The sequence below is a fragment of the Colobus angolensis genome, unplaced genomic scaffold (assembly GCF_000951035.1).
Source record: "Colobus angolensis palliatus isolate OR3802 unplaced genomic scaffold, Cang.pa_1.0 Scaffold355, whole genome shotgun sequence".
NCBI lineage: Eukaryota > Metazoa > Chordata > Mammalia > Primates > Cercopithecidae > Colobus > Colobus angolensis.
Genome location: NW_012116877.1, coordinates 1452701 through 1478922, shown reverse-complemented (window position 1 = coordinate 1478922; position 26222 = coordinate 1452701). Strand labels below are relative to the sequence as shown.

Here is a 26222-nt window from a genome sequence, read left to right as displayed (position 1 = left end):
TCTGAGTTCGGTGACCCTGAATGTCTGTACACCCTCCTCAGCCTCACCCCCTCAGAGTGGGTTGGGAGTTGGACAAAGCAAGTCCAGGAGCCTCCAAGAGGCAGGCATCGTGGCTCAAGCAGGAGAGGAAGAGGACACTGTGTGTCCCGCTGGGCCAGTGTCAGAAGAGAGTTTACATCCCTCAGGAAATGATGGCCAAAGGAATAATTGGATGGGTGGATGGATGAATGATGAATGAATGAATGAATGAATCAATCAATCAATCAAGTGATATCCCTTCTCTGGATCCCCTCCAGGGAGAGTTTGTTGTTGTTCCCTCTCCAGGCAAGTCTGACACTCCCATCTGGGGATCCCACAGCCCCCCATCCACCACCATGGCATGCACTGTGTGCATCAATGCAGTGCCACCCTTTCCCTTCTGGCTCCCACAACAGACTGGGAGCTTTTGGAGGGCAGAGATTGTGTCCAGCCCCTCTCCGGGTCTCCAGCAGTACCCAGCCCCTCATAGGTGTTGGTAAGTATTTGCTGAGCTGTAAATGACTGAGTGAACTCCTGTGTGCCCAGGACTACTAAACTGTGAGGGCTACATGCCATCAGGGAGAAGAGGGGTGTGGAGCAAGGATCCAGGCAGGGGAGATAGCTGAGACCTCTCAAAGCCTCCTCAGTCTGGCACAATGACTGTCTTAGAGGAGCCTGAGGAATGGGGTGCCTCCTACTGAGAGCCTTTGGCAACCTCTCCCAGGTACCTCCGCAGGCCAGCAGGCCCTTTGTGCTTCAGGATCATCTCCACATGTGACCGGGTCAGGGCAGCAGGTCAGGAGAGAGAGGTCTTCCCCAAGAGGAGCACTGTCACCATCACCTTTTTTTATGAGTGAGGTCACCTCCTCCAGGAAGCCTTCCTGGGTGGTCACTTGTCCTCCTCCCAGGCCTTCTGAGAATTCCCACAGGACCAGGGTCTACAGGGCCCTAGGCCTCATTGATGGGGTAGACTAAGGCCAGAGGAGGCAGGGAAGGACTCACCCAGGCTCTCATCTGGAGCCAGAAGACCCATGCTTCAGCCCAGCCCTTTGGGCCACACTAGGACACCTTGTCCCAGAGTCCTGCTTGTCTTTGGGGCCTCTCTAATACCTGCCTTGGCCAGAGGATGGGCTGAGCCCTCTCGGACGTCAGGTGGGGCTGAGCATCTGCTTCCAGGCCAGAGACTGGGTCTCTTGTTTCCTTGCTGTGCCCATTGTGTGTGGGAGGTAAATGCTGAAGGAGGCAGCCTGGCATAGGGTTAGTGTGGGCCTGCAGAGGGCGGGGAGGAAGGGCCGGCCTGGGGTGGGCTGGTGGGGGTGGACGGGGGGCAAGCCCAGCCATGCTGGTCTCCGTAGGGACAAGACAGAGAGCAGGGCACAGCGGCTGGCTGCCCAGTGATGCCTGCCCTGGGACTCTCCCTGACTGTCCCAGCGCGTCTTCTCCCTGCCTGTCAGCCTCCCTGGGTGCTTGGCCGCCTCTCTCTGTGCCCGGTCACCTCTCTGTATCTGTGCTCTGCGGCATGTGTGTGTCCCGCAGCCTCCCGCTGCTTTGTCCTAGGACTGTATTTGGCTCTCTCATCAGAGCCTGGCCCATCCCAGCTGTTCCCCAAACCCCGGGGGGAGGGGGAAAGTGGAAGTATGAGGAAGAGAGACGGTCAGAACAAGGACTAATTCAGAAGCAGAGGGACAGACATAAGAGCTGGAAGGGAACCCCAGGGACAGGTGGGGGCTGGAGAGGCAGGGCTGGCTAGGGAAGCCCCTGAGGAGAAGCCCCTGGAGACCAAGGCAGAGTTGGGGGAAGAGAGGGGTCCACCCTCTTCCTCTGCACTGACTCCTGCCTCCCTTCCCTCTCCTGCCCCTGCAGGAATGTATGAGCACTTTTATTGTTCCTAAAAATAGCCCTTCTATAAGGGCTAAGGGATAAGCAATCTTCTGAGTGGGGTCCGTCTGGGGCACGCCTGGTCTCTGGGGTCCCAGTCGCCATGCTCCCCAGGTGGTCCCTCAGCTCCTCTCTCCCAGTGCAGTGCTTTGTTAAACGTAAATGTGACCCTGTCCCTCCCTTGCACAAGACTGTCATAGCTCCTGGGAACACCCCCTCCCCTCCTCCAGAGTGACAGGCTCCAAGCAAAATGCTCAGCACATAGCCTGGAACAGGGCTCGCAGTCATCTTACCTCATCAAGGGGCTAAGGGTGAGGGGCTGCTCACTCCCTCCATCCAGGCTCTTCCTGTTCTGGCCTCAGGCCTCTTTGCAGCGCCCCAGCCTGATTCCCTGCACCCCTCCAGCCTCCCCACTCCAAGCCTTTGCTCCTCCATTTCCTGCACCGTGGTGTCTTCTCTTCTCTCCTATTCTTCCTGCTCTGGCCCTCCAGAAGTCCCCAGCCCTCTCCCCTGGTCTTGTCCTCCACCTATCACTGGGACTGTCATCCCTCTCCCGTCCTCCTCACAGAGCAAGCAATAGGTTGAGCCACAGGGCCCTGGGCAGATGAGGCACCAAGGCATAGAGCCCTCCTCCAGTGAAGGAAAGAGTTGGTGGAGACACGGCAGGCTCTGGGGCCCCACGCACTCCCCTGAACCCAGACCTGCTTTGCCCCCTTCATGTGCCCTCCCCAGCTTTGGCTCTGTTTTCTGGACTCCGGCCCTGAGTCTCTGTCTCTCTAATCAGTCTCCAGGGGAAAGCCCATCCAGTCTCACCTCCTCCCCGCCTCCATTTTTCAGATGAGAGCGCCAAGCCCCAGAGAGGGGAGGCGATGGGCCTATGAGCCCACGGAACGCTGGCCATGGGCCTTGGTCACTCTGCCTCATTGCACAGGGTCCCGGTCAGCGGGGCCACAGGGGCTGAGGCAGGCTCTCACACAGCCCACCTCCCAATATAGCCCACCTCCCAACACAGCCCACTTTTCCACCCAGCCAGCCAGGCAGGCAGGCTGGCATCCAGAGTTATTTTCCTTTGGAGGGCCCAGGAAGCCAGAGAACAAACATCCGGAGTCTCTGGAACCTCTCCTACTTTCCTTCCTCACATCCCGAAGATCTGGGAGCCAGCATGAGATGCACGCAGTGCACACACACACACAGACGCATACACTGGGCTGGGTAAATATGTCCGCCTGGGATATCTTGTGGGACTGTTGTGAATGCATGGGTCCCTTAGACCCCTAAAGCCTTGAAAAGAGGATGATGCCCTCCCACCAGACCCTCGGACCCTCTATACAATTCAAACTAAATTTTATCTTGGAAATGAAAATTAAAATAGTTTTTGTGTGGTTTTTCTGACTGCAAAATTCTGAATACACTTATCAAAACTGACCTCTTCTCTTAAGTCACCAGCAAAGCAGAACTCCCACTTTGCTGGCGACCTAAGTGTGCAGCCTGCCCATTAATGGTCCACAGTGGCGAGTCCCTACAGGCCATCACATGATCATGGCAGACTATGTTCCCTGGGTCACTGGGAGAATGTCCGTGTGAAAGTATGTAGGTCTGTGTTTCTGTGGGAATCTGTAACCCACATGAGTTGTAAGAGTGTAAACATGTGTGAGTACCCGTGTCTATGTGTGTGCACTGGCCATCTGCACGTGGGAGTGACCATGTGGGCCTGCAACTGTGCATATGTGATTCGGGTCATTGGTGTCCACGTGACAGTGGTGTAGTGAGTGTGTGGCTGTCTGGGGAGCTGTGAATGCACTAGCGGGTGGTTAGTCTTGTCTCCAAATGGTGAGTGAATGTGTGGCTGAGAGTGGTGGAATCTGAGAGGGTCTAATTCTCCTCTGTGCACCCCTGTCACTTCTCCCATCGCCTCCCTCAGGTGCGGGCTCATCTGCCTGCCCTGCCACACACCATATGTACTGGACAAGTCTTTGGACCTTTCTGGGATCAGTTCCTCATCCGTAAAAATGGTCCCTTCCCCCAGAGCTGCTGAGAAGATTAAACTGAGCCGTCAAACCTTGCCTAAGCTGACTCCCAGCAGGAGGCTGGGGCCACCTGTGTGCACATTAGAAAGGAGGGACCCCAATTCTCTGGGCAGATGCGGGCCTGAGGGGAAAGGCTTAGTGAGGGAGAGCGGGCTCAGCTTGAGCGCCACCCTACCTCTGCTGGAGCTCCTGTGCAAGGTATAGCCCGCATGGTTAAGAGGCTTTGGCCTTGCAGGTGACCAAGAAAGGGCAGCTTCCTTTCTTCCTGCCCCACCTTCAGGTGTGCAGCCTGGAACTAGAGGGTCTCTGATTATAGGACTGGGGTAGACACATTCCAGATGAGACTCTGAGGACACTTACCCCTCCTCACTTCCCTGGGGCCCACTCCTCTCCACCTACCCCTCAGCACTCCCTCCCCAAGGCCCAGGAGAAAGCCCTTCAGAAGCCACAAGGGGGACTGACCAGAGCTGGGATGCAGAGCTAGGCAAACTGGGGCCTCTGAGACACCCCCAGTTCCACCCCCATTTTTGGAAAGGGAGACTGAGGCCCAGAGAGCAGCAGGACCCTCCCAGGGATACAAGCGAACCCAGGAAGTCCAGGCTTCTGTTTCAAGGCCTCTGTAGCTGGGTTTGAGAAGACCCAAGCTTTGGACTCTGTTGGCTCCTGAAAGTAGCCCAAGAAAGCAGGTAAAGGTCCCAAAAGACAGGCACTTCGACACCTAGCCTCAGCTGTGGGTATGAACTCCTATCCATTCCCACCATCCCGACTGGGACCAGATCCCCCACTGGTGTGATTAACCAAATTATGGGACTTTTTCTTGAGCAAATTGCATCGGCCTAATTGAATGAGGCTACAGGAGCCTGGGCTGGAGGCTGACAGTACAGTGGTAAGGATGGCAGGGGAGAGGAGGGGGCAGGAGTGAGTGGGCGGGAGGGGGTATTGCTGACAACACCAAGCAGGGGACAGAAGTTGGGGAGAGGGAGAGAGGAGGACTGTGGGTGTAAGAAAAGAGGACGCCTCACTCAGCGCACCCTCACTGTGCTCCTGCTGGTGCTCTTGTTATGTGGGGGCCTGGGATGCAGGTATTGAGGTTGCTGCTCCCCAAGAGGCCATAGAGCATTTACCAAGTGCCAGAGACTGCATGCATTGGAGCACTGCTTCATGTAATCCTCCCAAGAGCCCCCATTTTATACTTGAGGAAATTGAGGCTCAAGCCTAGACAGGGCTGTCTGACACCACGGCCTTGCTCTTAATCAGCACCTACGACATCCTGCTGAAATGCCCACATCCTGCCTCTAGGAAGCCTTCCTGGTATTCAGAGAAGAGAGGAGCTCGCATCTGGGCACACACACCATTTCTGTCCCCATTCAATGTTTCTCCTCATCTACCCTACAATGTTCATGCTCCCTCCCATGCTCAGCACCTGGGGCTGGGGCTGAGCCCACCTGAATCCCATGCAGCCCTGTCACCTATAGCACAGCTTCAGTCCCTCTCACTGTCATGCAGAGTCCTGCACTATGTAACACTCATCAACCAGGATGACGCAAGGAGACATGATCCCTGTGGCCTTCACAGAGCAGGTCCCACCTGCTTGGTGACACACAGTCATTTCAGTGTCCACAGCATCCCACATCACTGGTTGTCACAGGGCCACACATACAGTGATCTCTCACTGTCACCCTCACTCGGAGTCTCCTATGTTTTCAGTGCTGCACCCATGTTCCCAAAGCCACCATGTCACCTTCACACAGCACCAGACACAGTTCCACACTGGCTCTGTGTCACTGTTACATCTCAGCATCATCCAGGTCCTCCTAGCCTTAAAAACAAAAATCCAACGTTTCATCTATTTTAGAATTTGTCTAGCAGGTTTTTCAGTCTTCACCGGAAAGCTCCCCCAACCAAAAAAAAAAAAAAAGTCTACCTTTGGTGAGATGACATCACGTCTGGGATTTGCTTTAAAATATTTCAGCAAAGCAACCCATGAAATGGGAGAAAAATATTTGCAAAGCTTTTATCTGATAAAGAGGTAATATCTGGAATATATAAAGAACTACAATTCAACAATAACAAAAAAGTAAACAACCCAATATTGGGCAAAGGACTTGAATCAACATTTTTCCAAAGAAGATATACAAGTGGCCAACCAACACATGAAAAGATGCTCAACTTCACTAATCATTAGGGAAATGCAAATCAAAACCACAATGAAATGTCACCTCATACCCATTAGGATGGCTACCATTAAAAAAATAAAAAAAATAAAAATAAAAAAAAAAACAGAAAATAACACATGTTGGCAAGGATGTGGAGAAACTGTCCGTGAGAATGTAAAAAGGAACAGAAAACAGTACAGCAGTTCCTCAAAAACCAAAAAATAGAATGGCTGTATGATCCAGCAAGCCTACTTCTAGGTATACATCCGAAAGAACTGGAAGCAGGATCTTGAAGAGATATCCGTACACTTACATTCATAACAGCATTATTCACAATAGCCAAAATGTGAAAGCAACCCAAGTGTCTGGTGCTGGACAGATGTGATCTGTCCATACACTGGAATATTATGTGGCCATAAAAAGGAAGGAAATCCTGTCGCATGCTGTAACATGGGTAAAACTTGAGGACGTTATGCTAAGTAAACTTAAAAGCCAGTCACAGAAAGACAAATGCCACATGATTCCAATTACCTGGAGTATCTAGAGAAGTCCAAGTCATAGAGAGAGAAAGTAGAATGGTGGGTGCCAGAAGCTGGAGACAGAGGAGGATGGGGGGCTGTTGTTTAATAGGTGCAGAGTTTCAGTTTGAGAAGAAGAAAGAATTCTGAAGATTGGTTGCAAAACAGTGTGAATGTACCCACCACCACCGAACTGTACACTTAGAAATGGTTATGATGGTAAAGTTTAGGTTATGTACATTTTACCACAATTTAAAAAAAAATTTAAGCTTAAGCAAAGAAAAATGAAAGAACAGGTAGTGGGGAAGAGAGGAAAAAATGAGGCCAAATCCCAGCAACTGTCGAACTGGAGTGATGAGTATATGGCAGTTTCTTATATTATTCTCTCTGGTATTGTGTCTGCTTAAAATCATCCATAATAAAAAAAATGTAATGTCCCTTTTCAGCAACCATGTCCTTCTCTGCAGCCCTCACAGCCCAACATCTCCAAAGGGCTCTGCAGGCTCACGTCTTCACCTCCCTGACTATCCCACACAGGCCAGTCTGACTTCTGGCTCCAGCACATCACTGAAATGGCTCCCATTAGCCTGACTCACCCACAGGGCCCAGCACAGCACAATCTTCTAGTTCCCATCTTACCTGTGGGCCAGCACCAACCACACACCGTCCCTCCCTCCCACTTGAGCCTCTTTGCCGGCTTGGCTTCTGACTTCACACCCCTGGTGTCCTCTGCCTCCCTAGCCCTCCTCCTCTGTCTCATTGCTGCTCCTTCTCACCTCCCCGGCCTCTAGACAATGGAACACGCAGGGTTTAAGGCTTGGTCCTCAGTCCCCACCTCTTCTGTTGCCAAGCTCCCTTTCTCCATTATCTGAGCCAGGTCCACGACCTTAACAAACCCCCATGCCTGTCGACTCCCAGGTGTATCCCCAGCCTGGCCCCGATGCCCACTGCACACCTTCATCTGGATGCTTCCCTTAACATGTCCAAAACAGTTCACTCAATTTCTGCCTCCTTGTCTTCCCACCCCACTAGTGCTGACCCTCCCCCTTGCCTTTGCCCATCTCAGAAACATCTCCACCATCCATCGCTTGGTTCTTCAAGCCAGAACCCTGGAGATTGTTCTCTGGTTTTCCCTCTTGCTCATCATCTCATTTATCAGCAAGTTCTGTCATTTCTACTTTCAAATATCTCCAAAGTTGCTCCATATCTCTAACTCTTCTGCCATTCCATTAGCACAGGCACCACCATCTCCTGTGTGGGCAGCTGCAGGAGCCTCCAATTGCTCTGCCCACCTCCTATCTGCCTCCCCCTAACTTATCTCCCCTCCCCTGTCACGCACCATGCACACTCGCACACACACATACTCTGCAGCCCGAGTATTCTTTTTCTTTTCTTTTTTTTCTTTTCTTTTTTTTGAGGTGGAGTTTCACTCATCACCCAGGCTGGAGTGCAATGGCGCAATCTTGGCTCACTGCAACCTCTGCCTCCCGGGTTCAAGTGATTCTCCTGTCTCAACCTCCCGAGTAGCTGGGATTACAGGCACCTGTCACCACGCCTGGCTAATTTTTGTATTTTTAATAGAGACGGGGTTTCACCAGGCTGGTCTTGAACTCCTGACCTCAGGTGATCCAACCGGCTCAGCCTCCCAAAGTGCTGGGATTATAGGTGTGAGCCACTGCACCCGGCCAGAGCAATCTTTTAAAACCATCCTTTGGATGGTGTTACTTTCCTGCCTGAACCCATCGGTGCCTTCCCATGACAGTGTCCAACACAGTGTTGTGTGTGCACACTGCATACTGTCACAACCATTACAGAGTATCACACATGTAATGTCAGGCCCAGGGTCACACAGCATCACACGCCCACTTCCACACACTTGCTATCACTCCATGTCACTCCTTTGCACACTCAGCCTCACTAGACATGTTTGGGACACACTCAGTGTCACAATTCAGTGTCAGACACTGGAGCCACAGACTCAGGACCATACCTCCTACTGCAGCATCATTTGCTCATGTTTCTGTATTTGATTCTCATGGAGTCACACCCTCCATGTGCTCATTGTCACTTTCAGTGTCACATAAGTGGTAGCAGGCAATGTGCAATGTCACACACTTGGTATCAGCATCACACAATCAATATCACACAGTGTCACAGTGTCACACACTTGGTGGCACAGCCACTGTGTACACATCTGCTGTCATAGAGTGCCTCACACCCAGTGTCACATACTCAGTGACTCACCCACACACCACACAGTACCCTGTGATCATGGTCACATACTTGATATTACATGTCATACGCTCCGTGTCACACGTGCAGAATGCCCCCTGTCCCACAGTGTCTCACTGTCCCTCTTGGCATTACCCTGGGTCCCACAAGCTCGGCCCCTCGTCCCCACCCCACTGGGCAGTCGCCAGGGCTGTTGCCCCGTGTCACGGCTGTTTCCTGTTGTTGTGCTCAGATTCCTCAGCCTCTGCTTGTTCCTTCAAGGATTTCCTGTTGTCAGGGCCCCCGGCAGGCCTGGCCTGTCTGGGATACACACCCCTAAGCCCAGCGGCTGGCCAGCAGGAACCCTGGGCCCTCTGCCTCCCCACTCTAATATTCTGGCTGGATCCATGGGACTTTCCGTCCTCCCCCAGTCCACCAACCTGGATACCCCATGTGTCTGCACTGGTGCTGGCTCTGCTGGGATGGACAGAGGAGATCAGCTCTGGGCCCTGACCCAGTCCCAGGGTGTCCAGGCCTGTGCTTCCCAGAACAGGGCTCCAGGGCAGCCTGCACAAAGCTGTTACAGTGGCTGAACAACTGGAGGACAGGACCAGCCCAGTGCTGATCTACGGAGCTCCGCATGAAGCTGCTGGAAGCCTGAGGAGTGGGAGATGGAGGGCAGAGGACAAGGGTTCGAGGGTTTAAAGTTGAGGAAGACTTCCCAGACGAAGCGGCTGAGAGCCAGGAAACAGGGAGGAGGAGGAGGAGGAGGAAAAGGCAGGCTGAGGAGGGGACACCAGGCTGGAGCCGGAACCTGGAGGAGACAGGATGGACCAGGAAGAAGAAAGGAATGTGAGAGAGGCGGAGGACATCTGTGGGGTTTGGAGAAAACAGGCTTCTCTCTCATCTGCTCCCACCTCTCCCTCAGCCAGCACTCGAACTCAGGCTCTAGGCAGGGGCCTCTGGCACACCCTTCCCTCCTAGCCCCATGGACGGCCCCCAAAAAGGGCGCTGCCAAGCCCCCTCTCCTGCCCCAGCCAGTCTGCAGGAAGGACATATGGAGGCCAGTGCACACGCTTCTCACACAGCCTAAGATAAATATTTCCCGGGAAACGGAACTTGTTCTCTCAGTGTTTACAGCCAAAGGCCAGGCGGGACGGTGGGGGGCGGAGCCAGCTGGAGGAACCTCAGCCCTGGGCCACAGCATCTGGCCTGGGCACTGCCATCGACCTGCCTGCGCCTCTGAGCCAGCTCCTGCCTTTCCCTAAGTCTCAACTCCAGGTCACTGACGGAGCTGGCCCTCCCTGGGCCTAGGCCTGCCTGTGAGCCTGGCCTGGTCTCAGTGTGTGTCTTCTCTGGGTATAAGTCCCTCGTGCTTGATGCCTCCTCCTTTGGACTAGGTTTCTCTGATGGCAGGACCTGAGATGCCCATCTCTGTCTTTGCTCAGTCAGCCAGGGGTGTGGACAGTGGACAGTGTGGCAGGCAGAGAGACAGGCTGGAGTGGTAGCTGAGACCGCCTCCCCGGCCCCAGGTCCCTGCACGCCCCGGGCCCGTGCAGCCAGACAGGTGGGCACAGACAAGTGGCAGGGCCTCAGGACCCCCATGGATGCCAGATGCTATGGCCAACTTGTTGGCATCCACTCCCTTGGGGCCATGGGGCATTGTAGAGGCCACTGGCTCCTGATGTGCAGAATCCAGGAGGAGGCAGCCCATCTGGCAGTTAGGAGCACTCACTCGAGAATGTTAGGTAAGCTGAAAAGTGCTGCCTCCACTGCGGCCCCTCCAGCCTCACCCCAGGGCTCCTTGCTGGTAAGCTGTTCTCCTATATTCAGAGCCTTCTCCCCTCCCACTCCTGCCCACACTCTCGCACAAGCTGCTCCTTCCCCAGTGAAGCCCTGATGCACCCGCAGCAGCAATGGCAATACCCCCTCCAGCCTGGCTCCCGCCCCTGCCTAGTGCTACCCCCGCAGCTGGGCCCACATATTCACTGGTGGCCTCAGCCTCACCTTGACTCTGGCACCAAGCCTTCCTCAGCCCAGGACTCACAGGCAGAGCATTTTGGAGCTGGGTTCTGAGCATGAGCCAGTCTCCTGCAGACCCCTCTGGGGCTGAGTCCTTGCTCCAGGCTCCTCTATCTGCTTGTTCCCAGTCCTGTTCTCATCCTGGTTGTCCTTAGCTGCTGGTGTCAGAAGCTGACCTCACGGACCTCTCTGACTGCCTAGCTGCTCTCTGGCTTCTTTGGTCAGTGCCCTTGACCCTCTCCATCCTTCAAGAAGTATTTATTGAGCATCTACTGTATACCAGGCCTTTACCAGGCACCATATGGGCCCAAGAGAGATAAAGAAGACTCAGCCTCAGTCTCTGTCTCCTGGGTGTTTACAATCCCATGGGGAAGGACACATTACCCATAGCACCATGTGGGGTAACAGGTTTCCCAACTGTGGGCTCAGGGAAATGGGGACTGTGAGTGCCCAGGGAAGGGAGGAGACTGGCTCGGCCTGAGGTGGAGGGACTAGCCTGAAAGAACGTCACAAAGGAGGTGACATTTCATCTGGGCCTTGAAAAGAGAGTAGGTGGAGAAAGAAAGGAAAGATGTTCCAGACAGGTGGTCAGCGTGAGCAAAGGCAGGGAGGCAGGAGGAGCTGCTGTGTGCTGGGAGTGAACACAACAAGGTGGCTGGAGCGCTAGATGTCTCAGGGCATGAGGGGACATGAGGGGACCCAGCAGGCAAGGCCAGCAGTGCCCTGCCAAGGGGTGTGGTCTTTGTCCCAAGGGCAGCAATAGAGAAGCCGGTGTTGGGCGGTGCATTTCGGTACTTATTGTGGACGACAGTGCCCTCATTCACGTCTGCCTCTCCCCATGCCCCCACCCCAGCTAGGGCTCCCAAGTCCCCACCTGGGCCCTGAGAGCCATCACAAAGAGGGCATTGACTCACCGTGTTCAGTTCACCAACTTGAACGGCCCCAGCCCCAACTTTCAGAGAGGCAGTAATGACGCGGAGGCCTGGCCCTGAAGGAGGATGCCAGGCTGAGCTGGAAGAGCCCCTCCTCCAAGCCAGCTGCTGGCACAGGGGCTAGGAAACCATCCCAGGAGGGTGTGCTGAACACATGCTTGCTTGGTGGGGTTGGGTGCTGGCAGCTCTGCTCTCTTGGCTGCTACCCAGCCAGTGCCAGGAGAGCGTGCCATGCTCACAGAACTTCTATAAGCCTCAGCCCAGCTCTGCAAAGCACCCTGTCTCACAGGGGTATAGCCTAGTCCTGGCTCTAAGGATGGCACCCTTGAGGGAACAGGGAGGAGGCTAACTCTCCCCAAGGACCTGCCATGTGCCAGGCCTGCGCCGGGCACCCCACATATACAGGTTTTGTAACTTCTCCCAACAGCTCTGTTGTGGTAATGTCGAATAACAGTGATTATGTCCAATAATGATAGAGGTTCTTTTTTTTTTTTTGAGACAGAGTCTCGCTCTGTTGCCCAGGCTGGAGTGCAATGGCGCAATCTCGGCTCACTGCAAGCTCCACCTCCCGGGTTCATGCCATTCTCCTGCCTCAGCTTCCCGAGTAGCTGGGACCACAGGCGCCCGCCACCACAGCCAGCTAATTTTTTGTATTTTTAGTAGAGACAGGGTCTCACCATGTTAGCCAGGATGGTCTCGATCTCCTGACCTTGTGATCCACCCGCCTCAGTCTCCCAAAGTGCTGGGATTACAGGCATGAGCCACTGTGCCCGGCCATGATAGAGGTTCTTATCCCTGCCTGGCAGGTGAGGAGACTGACGCTCAGGCTGGTTAAGTGGCAGGCACAAGGCCACACACCTAGGAAGCAAGGGAGTTGGGACTTGAACCTGTGCTCATCTGACCCCGTGACTTGTCCACTATATGAGGCCATCGTGGCTTCCCAGCTCCACCCCGACAATAGGGCCCCTCAGGCTCCCCAGTCCCTTTTCCCTCCAGCTGTCCCTATGGTCTGAGCAATGCCCTCAGGTCCCCACTCTCTCCAGTCTTGCCCTCTCAATGTTGGGAGCATCCCCTCAGGCAGCCCATTTCTTCCCAGCAGGGTTGAGTATAGACCTGGACACTCGGGTGGGGTGCTGGCAGAACCCAGAAATCCAGCAGGCCCTGCCAAGAGCCCAGGCAGACACTAACTGTTTTTGGGATACGTGTGGGGATGGGGTCAGGACAGAGCTGAGGGCTGAGGAGCTCATGGCTCCGGATCCTCGGTCAGAGGGAGGAGGCAGCAGGACCCAGCTCAAGGAAAGGCAGAGAGAATACAGGGGTAGGAACAGGTGGGGCTGACCCAGGGAAGCTTCATGGGAAGGACGAGGCCGGTGGAGCTGAACAAGGAGCAGAACTTGAACCTGCAGAGGGCAGACCTATGGCCTAGGCAGCAGGGGCTGCCCCAGAGGCAGAGCAGGGAGCCTGGAGCCACACTCCTTCCCTCGGGGCACAGCCCTGGTTGCCCAGGAGGGTCTCAGCTACGCCAAAGCCCCTCCTCTCATGGCTCCCTGGGTGGATGACAAATCTAGTCTTTCCTGGCGTGTGGCTGAGGCTGCTGAGACACTACAGGCTCCCAGGAACACCATCTGTCCCAGCTCTGGGGGGAGCCCCGCCCCATGGGGAATGCCATGGCAGTAAATAAATTAATAATGGCTTTCCAGGCCCTCCCCTCCCATCTCCCTTTGCCAGCTCCCAGCAGCAGGGCCCAGTCCCAATTGGAGGCACATTCTCAGGTCTTGGCCCTGTGTCCCAGCTGGGAACCTGTGCTGAGCCCCTCCTGTGCACCAGGCCCTGTGTGGGCACCATCTTACTCAGGGGCCGGGAAAGAGTGAGCCTCGAGCCTGAGACACCTCTAGGCTCCACTCCTAGCTCTGTTCCAATTCACTCACTGCATGACCCCTCTGGGCCTCAGCTTCCCCAAATGTGAAACAGGAATAATGGCAGCCCCTACCTCATAGGGATGTTGTAAGAATTAAACAAGGGGGGTATCAAAGTCTCCTGGCACACACTGATACAAGCAGCATCTTCCTCTCCCTCTCAGCCGGGCCTGGGCAGACTCTTGCTGTTCTGGCTGTGGGTCCAGTTCACACACACACACACACACACACCCTCCTCTGTGCCGATCTTCAACATCAGCAGCCCACCTTTTTTTGCTCGTCAAGGCCCCTTTGAGCACTGAAGATTTCTATGAGGCACCCCTCACAGGGAAGGAAGGCATGGTTGGGGGGTGGGGATGGCACCCCTCATAGGGCAGGAAATGCGCGGGCTGAGCGCTGCACCGGTACCCATCCAAGGGTGGTAGAAGGTTCAGGAATGAAGAAAGCATAGTCCCCAGGCTCAAGGAGCTCACAGTGCAGAGAAGGCAAGGCAGACACACATACAGAGTCACGTCATGGAGAAAACAGGGTGCTCGTGGCACAGCACAGTGGGCGACAGACAGCAGAGCACTCCAGCATCTGACTGCCAGGGCAGGAGAGCTCAGAGGAGGGAGCATGAGCGAGCTTGGTCCCATGGTCAAGGGGTAGAGAGGACTTCCCAGAGGAGAGGAGGCTAGAGCTGATCCCCGAAGGATTTAGGAAGCTGAGGAGGGAAGAGGCCAGTGGGAGTAGTTTGGGGGAGGCAGCAATGGATGAAGGGGGACAATGGCCAGGCTGGGGTTGCAGAGGGGGACATGGGGATGGGGAGTATGGAGGATTCTGGGGCAAGAGAGTGACAAGTTCAGGTCTGTGCATTAGAAAGATCCTCCTGGTGGCCACGTGGAGGATGGGGGAAACTGAAAGCAAGCAGCCAGTGAGTGACCCAGGGGAGAGTTGAGGGGGCCTGGACCCAAACAGGCGGCGGAATGGAGAGGAGAGGAACTCGGGAAACACTCAGGGCAGAGAATCAACAGGGAATTGTTGGGTGAGGGTGGGGAGGACAAGGGAGTAGTCTGGAGTGACTCCCAGGTGAGTTGGGAGGAGGAATCCTCATGGGAGGACTTCCAGGCTGGGGATATATGGGGTGAGGGGAGATGGCCTTGATATGGGGGTGGTCCTAGTCTGGAGGGCTGGGGCTGGGATGTGACTCCAGCCTCCCCGTCCTCCCAAGGGGGAGGGCACCACTCAGACTGATCTTCAGTCTGCGCCCCACCCCCTCAAGCCCACCCACTTCTCCCTCCACTGAGCTCTCACCTCCAGTCGGTCGTCTCTATTCCCTGGGGGTCCTGGCTCCTTTGCAAGGGGGTCCAGGCTGGCTGCAGAGACAAGAAGGTCAGGGGCTGAGGCCGGCCAGGCCTTCTCCCCTTCTCCCTAGCCTGCCCTCCCATTAGCCCCCAGCAGGCCCATGGATGGCTCCCTCCTCCAGGAAGCCTTGCCCGCTTGCACCTTGCTCTCTCCCCAGACTCCCTCCTTATTCTCTGCTTCCCATAGGCACCTCTGGCTCTGCCATATTCTCTGTTCCTTGACTCTGAGGACAGAGCCATATTCCTTCTTTCCACTTAGGGCTCCTAAGGAGTGGAAATGACCACCTCTTTACTCTTTCTGAGGCCTCCTCCACTTCTGCTTCTCTCCAGGGAGCTCCACTAGCCCTCTCTAAGCCTCAGTTTCCCTATCTATAAAATGGGATCCATAATGTCCACCTCACATAGTCACTGGGCCTCCACAGTGATTTGGGCCTTTACTCACAGACAACCAAGGGGCTTCCAGCCCAGGTGTTGTGAGTCTCAAATAAATGTGAGCGCATGTGGGAGCCCCCGGCCCAGCCTGGCACCCAATCATCTGGACTGGGATCAGACCCCCCAGCCTGTATCCCACCGGCACCACTTCCACAGCTCCCGGAAGGCTGGCGGTGGAGACATTGCCACAGCAGCCTGGAGACACAACAGGGACCTGCTCACTCATTCTCCAGAAGCCCACCATCCCGCGGCATTCCAAACCCCAGCCTCTCTGAGGGGCACTGCCTAGGGCCTGGCTGCCAGGCTGCTGCCCCTCCCCACCCCCACCCAACAAGCCTACCCAGGCATCGGACAGGCGGCGGGATATTCTGAGCCTGGCTTCGTTCCCGTCAGCTGCTGGCCGCCATGCCAGCCTGGCGCGGGTGCAGGGGCTGATTTGATTTGGCAGCTTCAGCATCGTGTGGTGGGGACTGGGAGGGGGAGGGGGATGAGACACCCATCCCTGCTAGTCACTGCTAGGAAATAAACAGCCTGAGGCGCTCCTTCTGTGAGCTGGGGGGAGGGCACAGTCTGGTATGGAGGAGGTTCTGGGTTCCCTGCTGGTGTCCCCCTCTTCTCGCCTGGGCACTGGATGCCTGCCCACGACTGCTGGAATCTCTGGCTCTCCTTGGGTTGACCGTAGGGGTGACAGGAGCTGCACCTGGTGTGCGGAGGCTTGTGGTGTGGCTGAGGCAGGGTGTCTGGTTGTCCCACATGTCCCTTTTTCCTGCAGGGTCTTCCCTCTTAGCTGCGCCTGCAGCTGGGCCTGAGTGTCACCTGGGGAGACTTGGTCTGTGTGTGGTGTGATGGTCTAGGTGTGGCCATCTCCTGCAGTGACTGTGGTGTGTGGCTGGGCCTCTGTGAGGTACTGACTGCAGCCCAGGGTGTGGTGAGGTCACCCATGTGCCTGACTCTCCTGTAGGGCCTGGTATGTATTGGCCCTGGCCTGTTCCTTCCCTCTGTGCAATGACCCCACTCACCCAGCTGTGTCCGGCAGAGGAAATGACGAGGGTTGAGATAAGTGCCTGACCCCAGGGCCATCCCTTTTATCCACAAAGCCTGAGTCTTCTTTTCCACCCACAGCCAGATGGGCCACCTGCTGAGCAGCCAGGGACAGCCCCTCCCCTCCCCTGACAGGAGGGAGTGCCAGTTTCACGGCAGAATCCAGCTCCCCCCTCAGGCCTCCCACCACTCCCAGGACAGGTTCCTGCCCCCCAGCAGAGGCACTGCCCAGAGGTGGAGGCAGGCTGCTGGCTCCTGTCCCTCCCCAACCCCACCCAATTTCTGGTTCCCCCTCCAGCCAATTTCAAGTGTGGAGAAAGTGGCTAGGATGAGGGGAGTCTCAGCTAGGTATTCCCAGCTCCCCATAATCCCACCCAGCCTGTGTTTACCACTCTCCTATCTCTTATACACAGGCCCCTCAGGCCGCAGAAGTTCAGCTCACCCCTCCTGGACACTGGAATCTGCACCAACCCACCAATAACCTACCAGTGCCCTGGAGGCCTGGACTCCCTAGCCGCCAGTTAGAGAACTGCTGCTGGAGAACCAGGGCTTCTGATTCCCAGACCTCCACACTGTGGGGTCAGACCAGGACCCTAGTCCTAAGGGGCCAACAGGCCAGGGCTGTGTCCAAGCCACCAGCCAGGGAGGTCAGGGGAGGGTAGAGTCTGCTTTAGGGAAGAGTTAGCCTCTCATCTGTCACCTCCTCCCCATTGTCCCACGTCCTGTGGGGACCTCAGGGCTCTCCCCACCCAGCAACAGGAAGCTGAACCCCTCCTGGAGACACTGAAGGAGTGGCCCCAGGACTGAAGGGGGGACTCAGCCTTGCCCTTTGAGTCACAGGAGGAACCTAGGCTCCCAGAGTTCAGTTGTCACAAAGGGGCTAGTTGGATGAAGACAGTCTTCAGGGGTCCTAAGGGGCTTCCTAGAGGAGGTGTGTGAGGCCTGACAGGAAGAGGAGGACACTGGGTTCCAGGGTGGCCTCCTGATGGTCTGACCAGTTTTCAGCTGGGATTTATAGACCCCGTGATACGCTTGCACATGCCTGTGGGTCCGTGTCTGGGCGCATGGGTGTGCATCCCAGTCATGGAGGCCTGAGCCCTAGTCTGTGTCCCAAGGACAGTGTCTGCCAGAGGCAGGAGTCAGCAGACAGCAGGGGTAGTGAAGGAGAGAGGAGCTGGGCAAAGAAGGGGAAGGGAGGGCAGCTCAGGGCTGTGAAGAAGGGCTGAGGAGAGAAGCCCCCCACCACGTTTCTGTAGGTGCCTGTGTGCTTAGCGCTGATCATCACAGTCAGTCCTCAAACCCTAGACGCCTGATGCCAAGGGCAGGGTGCACCCATGACCCAGCGCTGAAGGGAGCACGGCACTGGGCTGTGCCCCAGCCTACTGTGCAGCTTTGGACAGGACCTTCCCTTCTCTGAGCTGGCCTCCTCATCGGAAGAATAAAGGGGTTGGACTTGGTGATCCCCCAGGGCCCTTCCAAATCTAACTTTCACTGGAGAGAGGCTTAAACCCAGAGAGAGCCACAGATGGAGACCTCACAGGGATGGGGAGGGCCCGAGGGCAAGTGCAGATGAGACCAGGGAAGGAGCAGCAGGAGGAAGTGGGTGGTTACGACAGAAGGGCCCAGGGAGGCACATTTCGGGCCTGCAGCTGGGGAGGGGCTCCCTGCCGGGGACAATGGAGCCTTGTGGAGGACTGGGGGCAGCTGTCACCACCACACCTGCTTCTGGCCTGTGGGAGGAGGAAGACGGAGGGGTGATGGACAGAGGCTCTGCTCCCTAACCTGAGTCCCGCCTCCACTCCTGCCCCTCAGGTGTCCCAGAGGAAGTGGGGGAGGTTGTGGGCAACAACGAACACCCAGGACTGGGAATCAGGAAGCCTGATTTCAGGCCCCGTTTTGCTGTGTGATCAGGGCCAGCTTTGGTCTGTGAACCTACCAGGCAGGGGAAGCCCTTGGACCTGTGCAGTGGTACTGGGCTTCTAAGGATCTATTGAGGTGGGCACTCTGGAAGGAAACCCTCCCCTGCAGCCTGGACCCCTCCCCAACTCTGGCCTGGGTGCTGAGGCATAGAAAGGACCCACGAGGCAGTGAAACACTGGACAGCTGGGCTGGCCTTCTGCGAGGCTGGCCTGTGGCCTCACACACAGGGGAGGACCTGTCAGCACTTTCGATGTCTGACCTGGGACTCCCTTCCTTGACCCCTTCTCACTGCCACCCTTGGGGCAAGAACAGGGCCTTCCTTCCTCAGCCTGTACTGAGAGGGTGCTGACAGGACCCCACTGGCTGTCCTGGCCTCTGCCCTTGTTTGAGCCCTATGGACGCGGGGCCCTCGCAGGCAGGGTTTCATGCATTTCCATGTCTGTGTCCAGGAAGTATTCATGTCCTGTTTTCCCCCCTCAGGCTGTCAGGGAAGGGGCAGGGGTAAGCAGGCCTCTCCTTCCTCCACTGCTGCCATTTCTGCCCAGAAACTTTGGAAAGGGTAGCAACCTCTCTCTCCGCCCAGTCTGAAATGGTTAAGGAATAGAGGCCAATGTTGAAGGAAATGAGTCCCTTACTCTGCAAGCTTTGAGAGTGGCAGGTCTCTCGAATGTACACACACCAGTTCTGTTGTGACAGGAGAAACAGCCTGTGTGACCCAGGTTGTAAAGGTCTCCATTCTCCTCTAAGGCCAGCCCAACTTCTCCTGTCCTCCCTCACTGGGAGCGGAGGGAGCGCCCACCATTCTGAGCTATCTGTCTCCATTGCTTCTTGTTATGTTTTTAATAACTGAACATTGACATTAACAAGGCAGGTGGTTGCAGCTCTTCCCAGCAGCCCCATTTAGAACCATTGAATCATCAAACCATCAAATCCTAGAATCCTAGATTCACAGAATGTCCGTATCTCTAGCTCCTAGAGCCTCAGCATCTTAAAGTCTCAGAATGTCGGAATCACACAACCACGCATCCACACAGCCCTGGCTGGAAGCTGAGAGTCAAGGAATGCTAGAATTGTCCCAGTTAGAACCCCACAGACTGACAATTCCAGATTCTCAAAATCCTACACTTCTAGAGCTAGAGCTCATATATCGCTGGGAGATACTGACCCTCACCTTCCTCCTCTTACAAGTGAGAAAATGCAGCCCAGAAAACTGGTCTCATGCAAGAATACTGGAGAGTGGGGGCCAAGCAATGCTCAGCTCAGAGACTGCAAGATTGGACTTCAACATTATGATGTTTTGGGAAATGGCACAGCTTTTCTATTCTGAAATACCAGTATTGACGTTGGGGTGATACCGCTCTTCAGCTCTGCCTGTCTCCCTTTGCTCTCACTCCCTGCCCTCTCCATTCTTCTGGCCACCCTACCTTCCCGCTCCCCCTCCATACCACGAGCTCTCGGCCCCTCTTACCCTGAGCTCCTGCAACTCCCATGCCCTTCCTGTCTCCCAGTGGCAGCCCCCAGTAGAGGCAACCATGGATGGGAGGCATGCAAGGCCAACTCCCTTAGGGTGGGGGACAGGAAAGGCAGAATGCCTGCCCCCTGAAGCCACCAGCCAGAGTACAGGCTCTGCAGAGGAGGGGCCCTGCTGGCTCCTCTCAAGGGAGCTGAACAGGAAGGTCCTGAAGCCGCAGGGGGTAGCCACATCAGAGGCAGCAGCTTCAAGGGAGCCTGATCCAAAGTTTTGGGAAGCAGCTGAGGCTTACAATTTACATTAGAACAATCACGTATGTTTAGCATTTTCATAAATTTACATTTTTACTCATTTTGGAATGTACTCAGACATTTTTGGATTTGAATTTTATTAAGTATTATATTCCACAGATTGTTTTGATTATTGAATTCTGAACACTCTTTGCTCAGGGCAGATCCCGAGTTCCCCATGTTACAGGTGAGGCTATAGCAGCCCTGAGTGGGCTTCAGGTCTCCCTTTAACCTCAAAGCTCATGACCTCCTTGGAGGCTTTTCCAAGACCTTTTGGTCTTTAAAGAGCCGTGACACAGGCCCAGGCATCTGCCACTAACCCCTGTCTTCCCTCCTATACCTCTCAGAGACTGCACAAAACCCACCCAGACACCTGGGTGGGGCAGCATTCTCCTCCCTTGACCTTCATGTCTACAGCTGGCCGGCTCCCTCCACCAGCCCTGGCCACTCCATTCCCTCCCCTGCATTCTTTAGCCATTTCCCTGTCCAGGCCTCATCACCCCCTTTACCTGGGCCACACCAGCCTCCCCCTCAGTCTCCACACCATGGTCCCGGGAGCTCCCGAACATGCAGATCTGATCTGTCATATCTCTTCCCTCAGCTCTTCCCAAGGGTCAATTTCCCTCCAGGACAAGTCCGCGGTCCTTAACATGGCTTACAAGTCCTGCACCATCTTGCTGGGCCAGCTTCACCGCTCCCATACCCCGGACCCAGACGCCTGGCACCCAGGGGCCTGCTCCATGGAGTGGTGCTGCCACAGGCTCTCCTCCCTGTCTGCCACAAACAAACCTTCACAATAACCAGAAGGTCTGTTGTCCCCTCTGTCCAGAACTTTCTCCTGGCTTGACCCTTAGCTCTCAGTCTAGATTTGTTTCCTCCTGGAAGCTCCCCAGTGTGCCCCTCCCTCCCACTCTGGGCTGAAATAGGGGTCTCTGCTTTATATTACCATGGCCCCTGAGTTTATCTCCTTCGTTGCCCTCTCCACACACTCTACCAACATCACTCCCTGCTTCCCCACCTCCCCGCCCCCAGCCCTAGTACCCAGGTCTGTGCCACCTGCCATGGGGCTGATGCAACATTGCTCAGGCTTGGGGGAATGTGTGGGGATTTTAAGGCCTGCATCCTGCTCATCTCTTTCCATCCTCTCTGCTAGGCACATAGCAGGTGTTCACCAATGTCCACCTAGGAAGTCCTGGAAGTACACATGTGTAACTCAGACAGGAAGGGCAGAGTGCTCAAAGGAGGTAAGAATCCCTGGGCTGGGTGAAACTGGAGACTTCCTGGAGGTGGCATCTGGGAGGACCCTCCACATGTCAGTCCTAAGGCAGCAGTTAGCGACAGGCTTCAGGAAGTTCCCAGGCCAGCCCTAAGACCATCAGAGCAAATCATCAGTGGAGGACTAGAGTCTGCAATGAGGGGGACTCAGTGCCTCGGGCCCAGGGTAGTGGCCACTGGAGGAGCTGGCTGTGCATTCAGAGAAGGCTTCCTGGAGGAAGAGTTACTTCTGGCTGGCGTGGGAAAAGGAAGAAGGTAGAGATGAGTCAGGTTGGAGAAAGTGGTGAGGGACAGGGATATGGAAAAGAAAGCTCTGTACCTTCTCATCATTTACCCTAGGGTGTCGTCATTTACCCTTAGGATGTCAAGATCAGGAAGGTGGGGGGATGGGCAGAAGGAGCAAAGAAGACTGATGCAGAACGAAGATAACATCAGCACTGACGCCATGGTCAGGGCGGGTATGGATAGCTGGGGCTGGCAGGGAGCAGGTCCCCAGCTGTGGCTGGGAAACATTTCCTGTCTCCTTGCCAGGGGGGTCATTAATAATCGTTTACCCGCCGCAGGCAGCACGGAGGCCAGCCAGAGAGCAGCATGGTGCTGGGGCCAGAGCCCAACCTGGCAGCAAGAAGTGCTGTCTTCTGACACCAGCCCTGCCACCCTGCTGTGAGACCTGCACCAGTCACCTGACCCCTCTTGGTCTCTGGAGCTACTGGTAAAAGAAGGGCCTGATGAGATGCTGCCTTGAGTCCCCTCTTCCACTGGACCCTAGTTTCCCTAGACGGAGCTGGGCTGCCAACCCTACAGGGCAGTTCCGGTCATCTGATGATAAGTGTGAGCATCTGGACTCTGCCAGACACAGCTCAGGACACACATGGTGGGTAGAGGAGAGACTCAGGCCCAGCCTCTGTAGAGCTCACATTCTGGTAGGAGCCAGACCCCAGCACCAGAAGGTGTACATGTGGAGCCCCACAGAACCAGGCGCCCCAGACTGGGGGAAACACAGAAGGGTGGGCGACTGACAGCATGTCTGGACACAGAAGGTAAGAGCTCCATGAGGCCAGTTTGGTCACCACCATGACCCCGGCACTTAAAACTGTGCCTGTCTGGTACATAGCAGGTGTTCCATAAAGACTTTTAGACAACTGCATGAGTTAATCTGCTAAATGAGACATTTGTGAAAGGACCTTGGAATTTGGAAAGAACTGCATAAAAGATGATGAAGATGACAGTGTCAGTGATGATGAAGATAATTCCAGCCAGAGGCAATGGGATAAAAAAGGTACCATGAAAGTTTGAGAAGGCTGAAGGCCCAGGGATGGCTACCCAAAGCCAGACAGTGTTGCCTGGGGAATGGTCAGCAAGATCCCTTTTGCCAGTCAGGCTACAACCTTCCTTAGCCCCAGGCTGCATTTCTCTGCCCACCCCAAAACCCCCTTCAAGGTCCAGCTCAAGCCTATTCATTTCAGAGAACCTTCTGGAGTGTGACACTGTGGCATCGACCCCAGCCCCTTCCCTAACTGACTCAGACTTCTTTGAGCCTTCCAATCTCAAGGAATCTTGGATGTTTCTTCTCTCAAGCACCTGCTGAGAGGTGGCCCAGTAGGGTTTTCCCACAGCTCTCTCTGGAAGGTATGACCTCGATCCCCCTACAGACTGCATCCCCTACAGACTGCGTCAGACTAGAGGGTCCCCAAAGGTGTGACTAGCTCTCTCCTTTCAGATAAGTATCTCTGTGAGGACGGGGACTATTTCTCCTCCATCTGACCTGGAGTGAACACAAATAGAGCTAAATCGAGGTCTTCCTGGTTGTCTCCAGGGGCTGCAGCCACACAGAGAAGGGGCGAGGGGAGGTGAACCTGGAGAAGCGAGTGCTTGGCTGCTCGGCTGCTCAGCCCACTGACATAAGCCAGGAAGGGCGCTGGGCCACCATGGACTAAGACTGCAGAGCTGGCAAACTCCACGCCCAGCCCAAGCTCTTCTTATACCAAGAGGCGCCACCAAAGACACCACCCAGGCCTCACCGCCTGCGCCGTACGCCTGCCTTCTGCGGAGCACGAAGAGGTGTAGTAAACACAGTGACCTTGCTGCCTCGTGCATCCTCTCCACACCCTCCTCCAAACCGGGGCCCCAAACACCAGTCAAACTAAGAGGAAAAGAACAAAGGTTCCCAGACCGCGACATCGCCTGCCGCCCGCCTGTCCAGCGCCTGCTCCACCGGAAACCCAAAACAAAGGACTTGGTCAAGGCAAGGAGGATGAAGGGCAAAGGGTAGGGGCAGCTGGGGTTGGGGGGGCATGGAGAACATTCCAGGGCATCTCTAGGGACCTGATCAGGAGGGGAGCAAAGACAGGATGGCAGCCAAGCCCTCCTGCACACATGCGTCACTACACAGACATTTATGGGGACACCCGCTACATTCCACACGCCTCAAATGTTACAGACTTCATTCCTCACACACACCTCATGCACACACTCCCACCGCAGCACATTCTACAGTCCTCAACACCCCCAACACACACACCGCCAGCTCACTGTCCATCCCCCACTCACTCCTCAACACACACACACAGCTCACGGGGAGAAAAGATCACATAATCCACACGTCACACCAAAAAGTCACACAGCTCACACACCCTCACTTCACACCACACTCACACCGTCTCCCACTACGCACCTCACACACCTCTCACCTCCCCAACCACAGGATATGCATCCAATTAAATTCAGCACGCACACCACCTAGACACAGAGACACATGCAGACACAGCCTGCATAGATAATGTGCACACCTAATGTCACACGTTTGTGGGCACACAGCCCCTTAGCATAGACAGCCGTGCTGGCCCACTGCCTCCTCCCACCTCACCCCACTCCCATATGCACACGTACATGCGTGCACACACACACACTCACACACTTGTCAACTGGCTCCTTACCTCAGACCCCTCAGCCCTGCCTGCAACCCTTTCCTGTCCAGAACCACAGGAGCAGCCACCACACAGACACATGACACTCAAACACCAGCACTCAGGTCCTAATAGATATATTCCCCAAGCAATCCCCAGATGTGCCATAGTGACTCTAAGCCAGCCACCTAGGCTGCAAACACACTGGCACACACAGCACACCCCCGCCCCAACTCCTCTCTGACAAGAGACCCACTGGAAACCATCAGGCCCCTGCAGTGACTCTTCCTGGCCACACACAACAGCCAGTAACATACACAACTACATATAGAGCCCTGTATGCAAGCTGCCCCTACAACAACTCCACTGTACAATGACAGACATACAGCCACGTACACACAAGTTCTCCACACACACAACAGCCACACACTCAGTTACCACTCCACAGGCACAACACTGCCTCCCCAGCCACACATAGCACACGATGCCATAGACCCACAATTCCCACACTTCCCATAATCTCCCCACAAATAATCCCACTCTCGATGACACACTCATACACGGTACAACACACAAGATTACACACAAGACACACACAACACATGCAGCCCAGCCCGTGCTGCACACACAGAGGAACACTCACACAAACACATACACTCCAGACCCACCCAGCCTGGACACATCCCACCGCAGGTGACTGACACCAGATTGCAGTCTACTCTTCCCTATCTCAAGCCCTAGCCGCCCCCATCAAGACCAAGGCAGCTGGGATGAGGGGCTTTATAAGTTACAAAAGCCAGTGCCCACTGCATCATCCCCCCACCACCTCAGACCCCTGGGCACCGCCTGAGGGCAGCACACTCCACGTTCAGGCCCTTCCACGTGAGCCCACACCATGCCATGCCTGAGAACATGGGATGCAGGGGGGTCCCAGGGACACTAGCCCTGCTCTCTGAGCCTGCCCCTCCTCACCGCAAAGCAGAGGTAGATACAAGAGGAAGGGATGGCTGCAGAAAGAAACCCCAAAACAAAGATAGAGACGTAGAGAAATGAGAGAGAGACCAAAATAGACCAAGAGAGGTGGGCACATGGGGCAACAGACCAAATTAGAGAGCCCAGAAACACTTGAAGAGAAACCAGAGAAGCCCAGAGAATAAAGTGGGACCACTGTACCTGGAGAGGAACAAAAGGAGGGGCCCCCACGAGGAAAGGCTTGGAGATCTCCAACACAGGAGGGAGGGAAGGGATAGAGGAGTGGGTCCCACAGAGGGGGCCAGTGAAGCCCTGATAGAAGGACAGATTTGCACTCTGGGGTAGGGTCCAGGCTGAGCACTGAAGTCCAGATGTTTGGGTGGGAATCTGAGCGGTGTCCAATTGAGGCTGTGGAATGGAGGTTTGGGGCTTGGGGTGAGGCCAGCTCTGAGGTGGGGTCCTGGAGGACAGCTGGGGGTTCAGGTGGTCCAGGTGTGCCGGGAGTCCCACATATATGGTGAAGGTTCCGAGGCGTGGGCAGGGGTCCCCACTAATCTAAGGAAAAGAAATTTGAGGCTTGGGCAGAGCTCTCAGTGTGCACTGCAGTTCCACCTTGGACTGGAAGCTCAGTGCTTGGGGTGGAGCCCCGGATCCGAAAGGAGTTCAGAGTCTGGGGTGACGTTTGGACTGAGAGCCGGGGCTTCAAGGGCTCTTGGTCTGCGCTGCCGTCCCAGCACAGGAGTAGAATTCAGAACTAGAGGAGGGGTCTCCTCCTTGAGAAGGGTTCGGGGGCTTAGGGGCGGGCGGACCCTGCCCGGCGCTCGCCGGACACCCCGTTCTCCTGGTGCTCAGCGCGGGGCCCCCCTACCTGCAGGCTGTCGGCGCATGGCTGCG

General features: G+C 55.5%; 1 protein-coding gene across 2 annotated transcripts in view; it reads right to left on the bottom strand.

The window, feature by feature from the left end:
- The window catches only part of PDE2A (phosphodiesterase 2A, cGMP-stimulated), a 98854-nt gene that overhangs the window by 40136 nt on the left and 32496 nt on the right, over positions 1-26222 (bottom strand). Inside the window, exons 1-2 of one of the 2 annotated variants that reach the window (XM_011953061.1) lie at positions 26197-26222; positions 14972-15033 (exon numbers count right to left, since the gene is read on the bottom strand). In XM_011953061.1, the coding sequence (XP_011808451.1) occupies positions 14972-15033; positions 26197-26215 (81 nt within the window). In that variant the 5' untranslated portion in view covers positions 26216-26222. The remainder of the gene's footprint in view (positions 1-14971; positions 15034-26196) is intronic. The other variant, XM_011953060.1, reaches the window with a different exon arrangement.